At 39.6% G+C, this 15,539-nt stretch overlaps 1 protein-coding gene across 3 annotated transcripts in view; it reads left to right on the top strand.

Annotated features, from left to right (window-relative positions):
* Window positions 1–15,539, top strand: part of FRMD6 (FERM domain containing 6) — a 127,135-nt gene that overhangs the window by 106,732 nt on the left and 4,864 nt on the right. Inside the window, exons 14-15 of one of the 3 annotated variants that reach the window (XM_058429309.1) lie at window positions 7,518–7,619; window positions 7,980–8,029. In XM_058429309.1, coding sequence (XP_058285292.1) covers window positions 7,518–7,619; window positions 7,980–8,021 — 144 coding nt within the window. In that variant the 3' untranslated portion in view covers window positions 8,022–8,029. Of the gene's footprint in view, window positions 1–7,517; window positions 7,781–7,979; window positions 8,030–15,539 lie in introns of those variants that run through there. The other 2 variants (XM_058429310.1, XM_058429308.1) reach the window with 2 other exon arrangements.

The raw sequence follows: 15,539 nt of genomic DNA, 5'->3' as shown, positions 1-15,539 counted from the left end.
AATTTATTTACTTTTTTTGCAAATGGATATCTACTTTTTTCAGCACCGCTTATTGAAAAGACTATCCTTTCTCCCCTGAATTTCCTTTGCACTGTTGTCAACTGTCAATTGACCAGATATGTATAACTCCATTATTATAATCTCTATTCTGTTCCATTGATCTATTTGTTTATTTTTATGCCAATACCATACTGATTACTATAGCATTATAATAAGTAGTTTTGAAATCAGGTAGATAAGCCCTCCAACTTTGCTGTTCTTTTTCAAAGTTGTTTTGATATTTTTGGTCCTTTGCATTTCTGTACAAATCTTGTCGATTTCTATTTAAAAATTTCTGAGATTTTTACTTAGAATTGCACTGACTCTATAGATTGTAAGGCTCACCTCATTTTTTTTACCATCTCTCAAGTGTCACAGAACTCTGTTTCCTATTTTCTATGTTTTGAAAAACATTCTTTCATTTTTTTACCCCTAGTTTTGTGGTTGTTTCAGGTAGGAATTTTAAATCTCATTCCTGTTATTCCATCTTGGCTGGAAATAGCAGACTAACCAAGGCCTTTAGACCCCAGATCCCATGCTCTTTCCATAAGAAGCTTCACATGAGAAAAGGAGGACCAAATCTCACCTTTAAACAAAGAAAAAGATTTTATAAAAAGTTAAGTGTTACCAGCCTTCAACAAATGCTTAAAACGCTGATCCCTAACCCCTAATAAGACTGGGTTACTACACACCAATTTAAAAATTCTCAAGTTTTTATTCTCATAGATCAAATCTTACTTTTGTTCAATTCTTTATTGTGTAAAGCCACAAAAAACCCGATCTCATGGCAAATTTACTCATTTGGAGGAAGATGGACGGGGTGCTATTTCCTCTGTAATTCTGATAGTTCCCAAGTGATTTCATAATACATGACTCAGAGGACATGGCTATGTCCTCTGTATTTAGACAGAGGAATTCATTTTTCTGATAAATCCCATCGTGTCCCCAAACAGAAAGTGGAATCAAAGACTCTGGGATATTGGTGGTTGTAAGCAGAAACCCTAATGATCTACCATATATGCTTAGCTTGACTTCATTAACTTTTTGAAAATGAACCTGCTGAGAAGACAAATCTAATGTCATCCATTAAATAAGAAAAATAAAAATTAGATCATAAAAGTGAATGTGGCTGGCGTGAAAGCAAACAAAATGAAAAAGTTTTATTACACTTCCTTATTTCAAAGCAGCCTTTTAATTAAGATTTCCTCCAACAGCAAAACTAATTTGATAAGTTTATACAGCCAGCACATTTCAATTTACACTTTCAGAAAGTGACTCTTTTTCATTTATAAGGAATTTATATACAATCTCCAGGAAGGAAATAAGGATAAAGGCAAAGGGGCACACCTCCAAGTGGGATGTGAAGATTCTTCCTGTCAGGTGGAATAGAGTGAACAGTAACATTTTCCATTTCTTAGACTATATTTTATCCTGTGTGTTTTTCTCATTCCTAGCTATTAGGCTGGTGCAAATGTAGTTGTGGTTTTTGCATTGTTGAAATTTGCCATTTGATATTGGAGTACATTCTTAAATGTGGTTATGTTATACATGATTTTAATGTGCATTTCTTGCTTTATGTTTTTTTCCTAATGACTTATTACTTGCTATTTATTTTAGACTATGGAAATGATGTTAGACAAAAAGTAAATTTGAGCAATTTTCTTATTCAAGTTCAAAATGGGTCATAAGGCAGTGGAGACAACTCGCAACATCAACAACATGTTTGGCCCAGGAACTGCTAATGAATGTACAGTGCAGTGGTGAGTCAAGAAATTCTGCAAAGGAGAGGAGAGCCTTGAAGATGAGGAGCATACTGGCTGGCCATTGGGAGTTAACAACGACCAATTGAAAACAACCATCAAAGCTAATCCTCTTACAACTACATGAGAAGTTGCGAAAGAACTCAAGGCCAACCATTCTATGTTGCTCGGCATTTGAAGCAAATTAGAAAGGTGAAAAAGTTCGATAAGCGGGTGCCCCATGAGCTGAGCAAAATTTTTTTTAAAATCATCGTTTTTAATGTCATCTTCTCTTAGTCTATGCAACAACAATGAACCATTTGTCCATTGGATTTTTACATGCAATGAAAATGGATTTTGTTCATCAACCGGTGACAACCAGCTCAGTGGTTGGACCCAGAAGAGAAGCTCCAAAGCACTTCCCAAAGCCAAAGGTGCATCAAAAAAATGTGGTCACTGTTTGGTGGTCTGCTGCAGTCTGATCCACTACAGCTTCTGGAAAGAAAAAAAAATGGAAATCAATGAGATGCACCAAAACCTGCCACGCCTGCAGCCGGCATTGGTCAACAGAAAGGGCCCAATTCTTCTCCGTGACGACGCCCGACTGCACGTCATACAACCAACGCTTCAAAAGTTGAACGAATTGGGCTGTGAACTTTTGTCTCATGCGCTGTATTCACCTGACTTCTCACCAACCAATCACCACTTCTTCAAGCATCTCGACAACTTTTTGCAGGGAAAACGCTTCCACAACCAGCAGGATGCAGAAAATGCTCTCCTAGAGTTTGTCTAATCCCAAAGCACACATTTTTATGCTACAGACATAAACTTATTTCTCATTAGCAAAAATGTGTTGATTGTAATGGTTTCTATTTTGATTAATAGAGATGTGTTTGAGCCTACTTGTAATGATATAAATTGCACGATCCAAAACCTCAATTACTTTTGCACCAACTTAAGAATTTGAGAAATATTGTTGGAGGCATCAGGCTAGTTCTGGATTTTATCCCTCCCTGGAGTTGTTGATGGCAGTAGGGTTCTGAATACCAGTAGCTTTTTCAGTTGCCAGTTTCCGTGAAAATGGGGCAGCATGAGTTTTATAACTGCTCAAAATATCAATTCAAGCTTTATCTTGATAGCCAGTGATCACTAGAACATATAGTACTGACCCAGCTTCTTGGCTCTCTTAGAAGTGACTTAATTACACAGTTGAACAGCTGCTAGAATCAGCCAAAGACACAGGGGGAAAAAACAGTTAAAGGAGAAACAAGGCAAGATTAATCTGTGGTCTAACTCATTAAGACCTCCTGCTGTCATCTTTTGCCAAACTACTGAGCCTTCAATTTTTTAGAAAATGATCACATACCTCCAGCTACTCTTATTAGTTCTCTTGATTTTGCAGAAATCACAACAATCCCAGAAGTCATTAAAAGCACCTGGAGCATATAATTTGTTCAAAATGGGGAAAGCCTTCCCAAAGAGACGGGACTGGTCCACAGGGCTTTTGCCCTTCTCTCTGATGGTGGTCCCAAGTACCTCTTGCACTCTTTCCATTCTTCCCTCATCCTTCTCCTACTTTCTCTTCTCTCCTCTTTCCATCTTTCTCCCTATCCTTGTCCCCCTCTGGCTGCCACGCTGAGGCTAAAGATGGGGTATCAGGGACATAGATCTACAGCCACTTTCAATGTTCTTATTGAGCAATCTGTATCCATTATCTCACTTAATCCTTACAATAACCTTGAGAGGAGGTATTTCTCCCGCTTATACAGGTGTAGGAATTGAAGCTTAGAGAGGCTATGTAATTTACCTAAGGTCATTGTACTGGTTATTAAGCCATTTTCTTTCTGTTTCCAACCTGCCCTTTTGTACTCTGCTTTGTGATGCCGAGGTGGGGATTCTGCAAACATTTCTGTATGGTCAGCTGGCTGGTGTTTTGTTGGCATGCCGGAAGGACAGTGAGGCTGGATGAGGGAGAGGAGACTTGCTCCCTCCTATTTGCCTCCTGTTTCTGTCTACATCATCTCAATAATGGTTTTTCATCTCAGCAGCAGCCATTGTCTTTCTTTTTAAACTTTTATGTTTGAGGATACATGTGCAGGTTTGTTATATAGATAAACTCATGTTAGAGGGCTTGTTGTACAGATTATTTCATTATCCAGGTACTAAACCTAGTACACAATAGTTCCTTTATCTGCTCTTCTCCATCCTCCCACCTTCCACCCTCAAGGAAGCCCCAGTATCTGTTGTTCCCTTCTTTGTGTCCATGAGTACTCATCATTTAGCTCCCACTTATAGGGGAGAACATGTGGTATTTGGTTTTCTATTACTGCATTAGTTTCCTAAGGAAATTAATCCATCCGTGTTCCTGCAAAAGATGTGATCTCATTATTTTTTAAGGCTGCATAGTATTCCATTGTGTATATGTACTACATTTTCTTTATCCAATCAGCAGTCATTTTCTACCCTCCCAGAATGAACTCCTCAGAAATACCAGCACCAGTCCACTGGCACCTACTCCCCAGAAATCCAGGTCCCAATTATGAAGGGTTTCTACTCCAAGCCTCTAGGTTCTGATAACTTCATCCTCTTCTCTTCTTTCCACTTGCCCTTGTTGGAAACAAGTGCTCGGCACCACAAAGAAGAACCAGCACTCAGACAGAGAGTTTCTCAGCAAGGCAACTTTACTTCTGCCGAAGAGTGCTTCTTACGTCCATCACAATTGCAAGAGCACACCGAACAAAGGAGAGAAGGGATTTGTATCCCTAAAGCAGTTCCTGTTTCTGTGTCCTTCCCCCTATTTGCTGGGGTTGGACTGCACAATCTAAGCTGATCATGATTGGCTAAGACTTAAACTTTTCCAAACAGGGTAAATGCACAATTTGCAGGAAAAGGAGGAAAAAAAAGGGGGCGAGAGAAGAAGAGAGTAGGGATTTACAACCTTGCAAATTATGACCAGGAAGTTGAGTCTTTGAAGAACTTAGTTATCCCAACACCCTAGGGGCTAGTAGCTGCTTCCTGAAGTTATGATTTCTTTGGTGGCCCACTGTCCCCTTTTTGTCTCCAATACCAATTTAACCAGTTCCCTCTATGAAGCTCTTTTCTGTGAAATTACTGGCTTGATTTCTGTTTTTCTGACTAATAACACACAGGAGCAGTAGGATTAAAAAATGAGTATGTCTGACTCCAAATCCAGGCCCTTAATTCCTACTCTTCCCCCATTTGCAGCCTGGCACTCAAACAACACTTTAAATCAAGTATAATTAGGAACTCAAGTTATGTTCTTTGTGTGCATTCCTTGGGGAAATCCTTAAGCATTGTCATATTGGTGACTAAACATTCTATCCACTGTCAAATGGCTTGGAAAGACCTGACATGACAGAAGTAGCATCAGCCAAGTAAGATGGAACTCTGATTAACATATTCCTAAAAAGATTACAGAGGGTGCATGCAGGCCTGGAGCAGCAGTGGATGCAGGGCCAGTGTGGCTACGGGCTGTGAGGCAGCAGAAAAACAATCATGTTTGCTGTGTGGAGAGTAGATTGGAAAAGAGGAGGAAATGGGAGTCTGCATGGAAAACTGTTGCAGAATCCCAGGATGCTTCCAAACCAGTCCCTGGGGGCCAACCAGAGCACAGACTGACCAGGTACCTGGGTGGAGACCTCAGCTGGGAGAAGGGGCACCTGGAAGGAAATTACAGAGGAAATCAACTTGGAACAGAAGCCCCAGGACAGCAGGAGAGGCCTCACCTGCCAAGAGGTGCCCCTGGCGGCCAGGCTGCTGCTGGCCATGGCCCTCATGGATAAGTGGTTCTACCTCTGCCCTGACCACTTCTTCATTGCCTCTCGATGGTCCATGGTGGATGCCAGGCACTGTCCCTGTTGCCACTTCAGGATAGGACAGAGTCAAAAACTGCTCACCTGGGCTGCCCTGTGAGGAGCTGAGAACGGAAGTGAGGCAGCTGAGGTGTGTCGGGGAAGGAGCAGTGAAGAGGATGAGCCTGGGCTCACTTCTGGTCACCGTCGTGGTGTTATTCCACTTAACACAGTGTCCTCCAGCTCCATCTGTGCTGCCATGAATAACAGAACTTCATTCTTTGTTATTGATAAAGAGTACCCCATTGCATCTATGTACCACATTTTCTTATCCATTCGTCTATTGATGGACACTGTGGTTGACTGTATATCTTGGCTATTGTGAATAGTGGTGCAGTAGGCATAGGGTTCAGTTTGTGGGAAGCAGCCTGCCACCCAGTGTTAGGAGCCTTGTCCACTCTACGTTTCTATCCTTGAACTCAATAATCTCAGGTCTGGGACTGTATCATAATAAAATAACCCAAAGGCAGGAAAAAAGCCGAATGCAAAAAGGAACACTATAGTGATCAAAAACGAGAAACAATAACTTTAGGGGACTAGTTTATCAAATTAGGGTCCAACCACTTGACAGAATATTCTGCAGCCATTGTGTAGTTAGGAACCCATGTGGTTACCTGAAGAAAACCTTATGATGATAAGTGAATAAAACAAGGTACAAAATTGTATACTCTACTATTTTCAACTGCAAAATTATACATTTATGTAGAAATATACAGAAATGATAGAAATTGTGCTAGGGTGAAAGGGAAATTATGGACAATTTTTTTCCTGTTTTTAAAACTCTATGATGGTATTATACTGATTCTTTAAAAATTATTTTCAATTGACACATAATAATTATACATATTTAGGGGGTACATACTGATGTTTCGATACATACAATGTGCAGTGATCAGATGAGGACATATCCATCATCTCAAACATTTATTGCTTCTTTCTCTTGGGAACATTCAGTACCATCTCTACTAGCTATTTGAAAGTATATAGCCAGATGCGGTGGTTCATGCCTGTAATCCCAGCACTTTGGGGGGCCAAGGTGGGTGGATCACGAGGTCAGGAGTTCAAGACAAGCCTGGCCAAGATGCTGAAACCCTGTCTCTACTAAAAATACAAAAATTAGCCAGGTGTGGTGGCACGCACCTGTAAACCCAGCTACTTGAGAAGGTGAGGCAGGAGAATCGCTTGAACCCAGGTGGCAGAGGTTGCAGTGAGCTGAGAGTGCATCATGGCACTCCAGCCTGGGTGAAAGAGCAAGACTCTGTCTCAAAAATAAAAATAAAAAAAATAAGGTATATAATACATTGTTAACTCTAGTCATCCTGCGGTGCTATAAAACACTAGAATTTGTTCCTCCTATCTAGCTGTAATTTTGTGTCCTTTAACAAATTTCTCCCTATCCTGCCTTTCCCCTACCCCTCCCAGCCTCTAGTAACCTCTGTTCCTGCTTTTTATATCTGAGTAAACTTTTTAAAATTTCTACATAGGAGTAAGAACATGAGGTGTTTAACTTTCCATGCCTGGCTTATTTCACTTAACATAATGTCCTCCAGTTCCATCCGTATTGCTGTGAATGACAGGATTTCATTCTTTTTAATGGCCGAATGGTATTCCATTTTGTATATATACCACATTTTCTTTTACCCATTTGTCTGTTGATGAATACTTGGGTTGATTCCATGTCTTGCCTATTGGGAACAGCACTGCAATAAACATGGGGCACACATTTTTAAAAATCACAAAATTGACATATTTGCAAGTCAAAGATGTAATGGGAACTTAGCTCTCTGCATTTCTGCTGGAAATCTAATTTCTCTAAAAGCAGAACATGCATTTTTGACCTTGTCTTACTAATAATTTTATTTTGCAGAAGGAAGAGGAAGAAACAAAAGGAACTTCTCTCTTAGATTTAATTCTGACCTACCAGGAAGAACTGGTTGTTGAAGCAGAAGTACTGCAGTCTCTGGAGCCAGTAAGTCAGAGAATGTCTTTCACAGCGGGGATTAAAATGCCCAATGAAAACCATTCTGGAAAGGCTCTGATGTGGGTTCTAAATGGGTACACAGTTCTCAGAAGGTCAGAGGAAATTGCAGTTTGATCCCATAATCAAATAATCTGAAAGAGAAGACAGAATAAGAGGGATGGGAGGATCTCCAAAATGAAATCCCGATAACAAAAGAGTATGAATCTTGATAAGAAGTAAAAGAGTTTGGCTTCAAAAATACCAGTGTGACTAGCAGACAGCAATTTAATGAGCTTAATTTGTCAAAGGACTGGGCAATAAATGGAAGAAGTTTACAGCAGATAATCTGTGAACGTCTCTTTGTTCCAGGAGCTCTCTAGAAGTGAACAACCCAAGCTGCTTATACTGTAGTGGAGGAGACAGACAATAAACCAATAAATAAGCAACAAACCAATACATATAGGAAGTATGACAGGCAGTGGTAAGCACAGTAACATTATATGTGTGTGTTGAACCAATTGAAATTGACAATATTTACCCTTTTTTTACCTACAAAAATGGCAATTTCAGGCCAGGTGCCGTAGTTCACGCCTGTAATCTCAGCAGTCCAGGAGGCTGAGGTGGGAGGATTGCTTGAGCTCAGGAGTTCAAGACCAGCCTGGGCAACATAGAGAGACCTCATCTCTATTTTTTTTTAAATGGTAATTTCTTTTTTCTTCTTTCTTTTTTTTTTTTTTTTTTTTTTTGAGATGGAGTTTCACTCTTGTCATCCAGGCTGGAGGGCAATGGTGCAATCTCAGCTCACTGCAACCTCCGCCTCCTGGTTCAAATGATACTCCTGCCTCAGCCTCCCAAGTAGCTGGGATTATAGGCACCCACCACCACGCCCAGCTAATTTTTGTATTTTTAGTAGAGACGGGGTTTTACCATATTGGTCAGGCTGGTCTCGAACTCCTGACCTCAGGTGATCCACCTGCCTCGGGCTCCCAAAGTGCTGGGATTACAGGCATGAGCCACTGTGCCTGGCCTTAAATACAACCTACTATATTGTCAGAAGGGTGAGATTTGACACAAGGAGTGAGAGATGACCTCTCAGAGAGAGTGGCATATGAGCAGAGACCCAAATAAAGTGAGGGAATGAGGCACATGCAAACTGTGGGAAGCGTGAGTCAGGATTAGGGGAAAGCAAGTTTCAGGAATGTGGGGTGGGAATGCTGGGTGTATGTGAGGAACATGCGGAGGTCCAGCATGGATATAGTAGAGGGACTGGGACAAAGAACAGTAGGAGGTGAGACAGGAGTGGCTGCCGGGAACAAGTCCACAGGGCCTTACGTGACCTGCAGGTCACGACAAAGACTTCAGGTTTTTTTCTGGGAATAAAATGAGAAGCCCTTAGAGAGATGAGGACAGGGGTGATTTGACTGGATTAATATTCTCAAATCCTGGAAAGCCTGTGGAGATGAGACTACAAAGGGCCCAGTGAGGAAGCCCTGCAACCATTTATGGGACCAGTGCAGGATCCAGGAAAGATCTGATAGTGACATGGGAAGGTTGTTAGCAGTCAAGGAGGTGAGAAGTGGTCGAGGCTTTAGGCTGTATTTTGAAGGTAAAAGTGACAGGACTTGCAGATTGAATTAGACATAACAGTGGAAAAAAAGGAATCCAAGATGACAATAAGAATTTTGGCCTGAGCTGCTAGATAAATGGTGGAGCCATTTACTGAGCTAGGAAGAGAGGAAAAAGTGAACATTTACTTAGGTAGAAAAAAATCAAAAGTTTGATTTTAGACATATTGACTCTAACATTCTTCTCAGGCATCTGATTTGAGATAGTGTGTAGGCAGTTGGATCAACAAATTTAGAATCAGAAAAAAACGACAGGAGATATGCATTTGGGAGTTATTAGCATACAGGTTTATTTAATGCATGGGACTGGTAGAAATTGCCTGGGAAATGAGGTCAGCTAGACCAGAGAAGAGGTCTTGGGACAGAATTCCAGGGCCCTCCAACCTTGAGAAGCTGTGGGGAAGGGGATCCAGTGCAAGAGGCTCAGGAGGAGCTGGCAGTGAGGACAGAAGGAAATCACATCAGTTCTGACTCCAACTCCCAGTTCTTGCCACAGCCTTCTTAGGAAGAGGAATCTGTGAGAAGGCATGGGGGAAGCTAGGGAAGGACCCGCAGGAGACTCCTCCTATAGCATCAATTCATATAAACATGAGGGCTCAACTCTAGAGAGCCCCGTCCTCCGATGAGAATGAACCCCTGCACTACCCCCACCTCTTCCACCTCCTCTTCCTCACTCCAAGTGACAAAATGGTCAGTTCTCCAAACCAGACATGATCAAGTCTGTCAGCCCAGATATTTGAGGCATTAAAAAAACCTCTTGTCTTTCAACTGGCCACAACCATTATCATGAACAAATCCTAATCAAATGCTCATCATTTTCTGGAAGGTCCTTAGAAAGCAACTTACCTCCCAGGGTGTGAAAAGGCTTGAGTACAAGGAAAGCCAGAGGATAAATTCTTAGAGGGGGTGTTGGCAAAAGTACTCAAAGACTAAAGACAAAATTGATCAGGGGACAGGAGAAGGACGAAAAACAAGAGAATCCAACTAGATTATCAAAAATGAGTAACTTACAAATAGAGGGCCATTTTGGGCAGTTCTGTTTGGGGACTTTCTCTGGAATACATGGCTGCTTAGAAGAATAAGAGACTCATAGCAAAAGAGGGGCCAATTAGGTACGTGCCAATCACAACTGCCTCCTGATTCAGGGCATTTTCACCAATTGCAAATTATAGTTTTCATTCTAAGTATCTCTGGAAATGGATAGGTAGGTAGGTAGATAGACAGATATAGATAGATGATAGATGATAGATAGATAGATAGATAGATAGATAGATAGATAGATAGATAGATAGATAGATAGATATAGAAAAATAGATAAATGCAGGTCCTGAAGGTTATACAATTTGTATAAAAGCTATTCAGAGTTGATGGGTTTAAAATTTAATGTTCGCCTTGTGCATTGCTGGTAGGAATGTAAAACAGTGCCATTGTTGAGAAAAATAGTAGGGCAGTTCCTCAAAAAATTAGCCATGGTATTACCACACAATCCAGCTATTCCATTTCTGGGTATGTAGCCAAAGAAGTGAAAGCAGAGCCTTGAACAGATACTTGTATACCCATGTTCACAGCAGCATTATTCACAATAGCTCAAACATGGAAGCAACCCAAATATCTAGTAACAGATGAATGGATAAACAAAACACAGTATATTTATACAATGAAAAATTATTCAGCCTTAAAAGGAAAGGAAATTCTGACACATACTGCAACATAGATGAACCTTGAAGACATTATGCTAAGTGAATTAAGCCAGACACCAAAGCACAAATACTGTATGATTTCACAGACATGTGGTACACAGGTTAGACAAATTCATTTTCATAGAGCCAGGAAATAGAATGCTAGTTGCCACGGGTAGGGGGAGGGTGGGTAATGAAAAGTTATTGTTACTAGGTACAGTGTTTCAGCTTAAGAAGATGAAAAAGTTCTGGAAATGGATGGTGGTGGTGGCTGTACAATATTGTGAATTTAATGTCACTGAATTGTACACTTAAAATGGATAAAATGGTTTTTGAAATGGTGATCAAAGATTATACAATTAAGAAAGATCGCTCATTAGGCAATGATGTCTCTGAAAGAATTATTAAGATTGCTTAGCTGGAAACAAAAATTACATTAACATGAAAGAAGCTGCCTTTTTAAAAAAGTACAGGGGTGTGTGTATGTGAAAATTGATGTATATGTGTCAGCACATAACCATTTTTGTGTGGATTACCTTCAAGATTTTCTTTCTATTTCTTCCCTTTATATATGTGAGGGCTATAAATTCATCAATGAAAAATTATAAATCTCAATATAATTCTGATAGCTGGAGGATAGTGTATTTTCAGGTTTGCTAGAGGAAAAAAACTGGACTTTAAATAATTAAGCCAAAATGATTGTATTAATTAACTTCTATCCTTAATCACTAATTTCATTTTTTATATTTCCCTTGACTTTTGGGGGAGAAATAGTCTTTGTCTCAAAAGTGGGCTTTAGTGACCTATGGGTTTGATAAAGCAACCAGAGATAACGAGACAAGGATATTTAAATGGCAACACGTCAGCAATTATTATTAGTTAATTGAAAACTTTTATGATTTTGGCCTGGGGCCAATGCTTTCCCCCTCCACTGGGCCATAATGTGGGTAAGGGAGAGGAAAAGCTTTGTTTCATTTTTTAAATAAAAGTATTAAGTAACTTTGAAATTTTTATGAAATTAAAAGATAGTAAAAACAACTATTCTAACCGAATTCAAAAACTGTTATGCTTCAGTGGAGAGATTATTCAAGATAAGTCCATTTGAAATTGGGAGTAAATTTCTACTGGCGAAGTTTGTTAGTGATAGCTATGCACTTCTGACAAAATACAAAATGGGGGTATGGGCATGGCATATCATCATGGTGCAGATACGTGGATGTGTGCTTCCAAACAATGGCAACCTAACTGACTGTGTTGGAACCATATAAAATATCTGAGACTACTCAAAAAGAAGGTGAAAATTGCATGCAAAAGTATATTTGAAAATATTGGGCTAATATAACACGAATAGGGAATTATACGTGAGGTATTGTAACTCATCTACAGATGTGTTTTTTGTAATCAATATTTATGGACTCAGACTACACTACAAAAGCTTACATAGAAATCATGCTATATAAACTTTCCAAATATGAAAGTAACCTTGTATGCGTTTTACTACTATATCTTTATATGAATTTAAATCACATTTCCAAGTGCCTTACAGTAACCAAATTAAGGTTAATTTGTCATAAGGAAGATGCAAATTAAAACCACATTGTAATATCACTACACACCTACTAGTATGGTTAAAAAGAAACAAAAACCAGAAAATATCAAGTATTGGTGACAATGTGGAGCAAATAGAACTCTTTTTCAATAATGGTGGGTATATAAAGTGGCACAAACACTTTGGAAACCTGTTTGGCATTATACTATACTAAACCTGAACACATGCATTGTTTATGACCCAGGAATTCCACTCCTGGGAACCAAAAACAATGCATATATGTGTTGCATGTGTTCACCAAAAGACATTTACAAGAATGTTGATAGCAGCACTATTTGAAATCGCTCCCAAGTGGAAACCGCACAAATGTTTAACAGTAGGATGGATAAAGTATGGTATATTTATGCAATATAATATTATACAGAAATGAGAGTGAGGGATCTGCAAACTAATACGCAACTGTACAAATGAATCTCACAAATATAATGTTGGGTGCCAGAAACCAGGTGCAAATGAATACATGCTGTATGATTTCATTCTTTTAAATTAAAAAAAATTAGTCACACAAAGTTTTGCTGTTAGAAGAGAGTGATTTTGTCGGGAGCAGGGGTAGTAACAGGAAGGGAGTTCAAGGAGATTTCTCATTGATAGTTATGTTCAGTGTCTCAATCTAGATGTTAAACAGGTGCAATCAAAATTTTAGAATTCATCAATTTGCACGCTTATGACACATGCACTTTCCTGTATGTGTATTTCAATAAAATGTTTTAAAAAGTAAAATGACAAAAAGACACTACTAACAAAAATGACACTATTATATTAACTGTTATATTAAGGAAAATATAAAAATGAGTTCTATAACAGGGGCTCTGCAGGTCAAGTGGTCATGCTAAGAACCATATGTGCTCAAGATTCTCATGACCTTTTGGAAGGAGGTTGGGCTTTCTTTCTTTTTCCTTTTTTTCTTTCTTTTCTTTTCTTCTCTCTCTCTCTCTTTCTTCTTTCTTTCTTTCACAGGGTCTCACTGTCTCCCAGGCTGGACTGCAGTGGTACAATCACGGCTCACTGCAGCCTCAAACTTCTAGGCTCAAGTGATCCTCCTGCCTCAACCTCCCAAGTAGCTGGGACTACAGGGGTGCACCCCCACACTGGCCTTGTTTTTCTTTTCTGACAGCTGTTGCTACTTTCTGATAGTACCAACCAATATATCATAGACCTCTGCACTATTTGGATTTTATTCCAGGACACCTGAACTGAGGGTAGAGAAGGAAGGAAGAAAGAAGAAAAAAGAAAATCATGACCACCACACTCTCCTGTGAAAGTTCTACCTAATGGATATATTGTTTATAAATCATATGAATCAGCCTGTAACCTAGAATGAAGCCACCAGTGCACCACAAATGCTCTTTTATGGGGTGGGGTTAATGTCTGCAGTTCTGGGCAGCATTGTAATTTGAATACAGGATTTGGTGTGATAATATGTAAAAGCAAATGTCAAATTAGGTAGGGGTGTGTACACACTATTTCTATATATATATATATATATGTATGAAAGAGTTGGAAACTTACCTATGTAACAAGATATTTTAAAAACAGAGAGAAGGACCCAGAGCAGGTGGTTGAAAGCATCAACATGAGCTAATGCTCCATGAAACGTGCTCCGTTGCTCACAGGCATGTTTCTCAACCTCACTTATCCATTTGGAGATGAATAATTCTTTGTGGTAGGGACTGTTCTGTATATTCCTCTATCCACTAGATGCCAGGCATGCAACCCCCTGTTCAGGTTATTCTAGAGTATGTGTATGAAAGGACAGCTGTTAAGGAAGCAAGTCCAATTCCACAGCTTCAGAAAGTGGATGCCTAAACCTACAGAATGGGAGAAAATTTTTGCAATCTACCCATCTGATAAAGGGCTAATACCCAGAATCTACAAAGAACTCAAACAAATTTATAAGAAAAAAACAAACAATCCCATCAAAAAGTGGGCAAAGGATATGAACAGACACTTCTCAAAAGAAGACATTTATGCAGCCAACAGACACATGAAAAAATGCTCATCATCACTGGTCATCAGAGAAATGCAAATCAAAACCACAGTGAGATACCATCTCATACCAGTTAGAATGGTGATCATTAAAAAGTCAGGAAACAACAGATGCTGGAGAGGATGTGGAGAAACAGGAACACTTTTACACTGTTGGTGGGAGTGTAAATTGGTTCAGCCATTGTGGAAGACAGTGTGGTGATTCCTCAAGGATCTAGAACTAGAATTACCATTTGACCCAGCAATCCCATTACCGGGATATATCCATTAGGTAGAACCCAAAGGATTATAAATCATGCTACTCTAAAGACACATGCACATGTATGTTTATTGCGGCACTATTCACAATAGCAAAGACTTGGAACCAACCCAAATGTCCATCAGTGATAGACTGGATTAAGAAAATGTGGCACATATACACCATGGAATACTATGCAGTCATAAAAAACAGATGAGTTCATGTCGTTTGCAGGACATGGATGAAGCTGGAAACCATCATTCTCAGCAAACTATCACAAGGACAGAAAACCAAACACTGCACGTTCTCACTCATAGGTGGGAATTGAACAATAAGATCACTTGGACACAGGGCAGGGAACATCACACACTGGGGCCTGTCAGGGGTGGGGGGCTGGGGGAGGGATAGCATTAAAAGAAATACCTAATGTAAATGATGAGTTGATGGGCACAGCAAACCAACATGGCTCTTGTATACCTGTATATCAAACCTGCATGTTGTGCACATGTACCCTAGAACTTAAAGTATAATAATAATAATAATAAAAAAGAGAGTGGATACCTATTAATCAAGAACTAACTACAATTTAGCAAATTTATTTCTAGGCTGGGGGAATGAAGCCTAAGAGTTGGACACAAGAGTCAGTACTTAGCCCTGGCAACATCTCAAAACCAACCCTCCCTCACCTCCAAAAATACCTTCTAGCTTCTGTCCTCAAGAATATCCTCCATTTCTCTACTGTTGAGATAAGGGGAAAGAAGACAATAAAACAAATATCTTGACAACCTTGTG

Source organism: Hylobates moloch, unplaced genomic scaffold (assembly GCF_009828535.3).
Source record: "Hylobates moloch isolate HMO894 unplaced genomic scaffold, HMol_V3 SCAFFOLD_16, whole genome shotgun sequence".
Lineage (NCBI taxonomy): Eukaryota > Metazoa > Chordata > Mammalia > Primates > Hylobatidae > Hylobates > Hylobates moloch.
The sequence above is the reverse complement of the archived record's forward strand: the minus strand, read 5'-3'. Positions and strand labels throughout refer to the sequence as shown.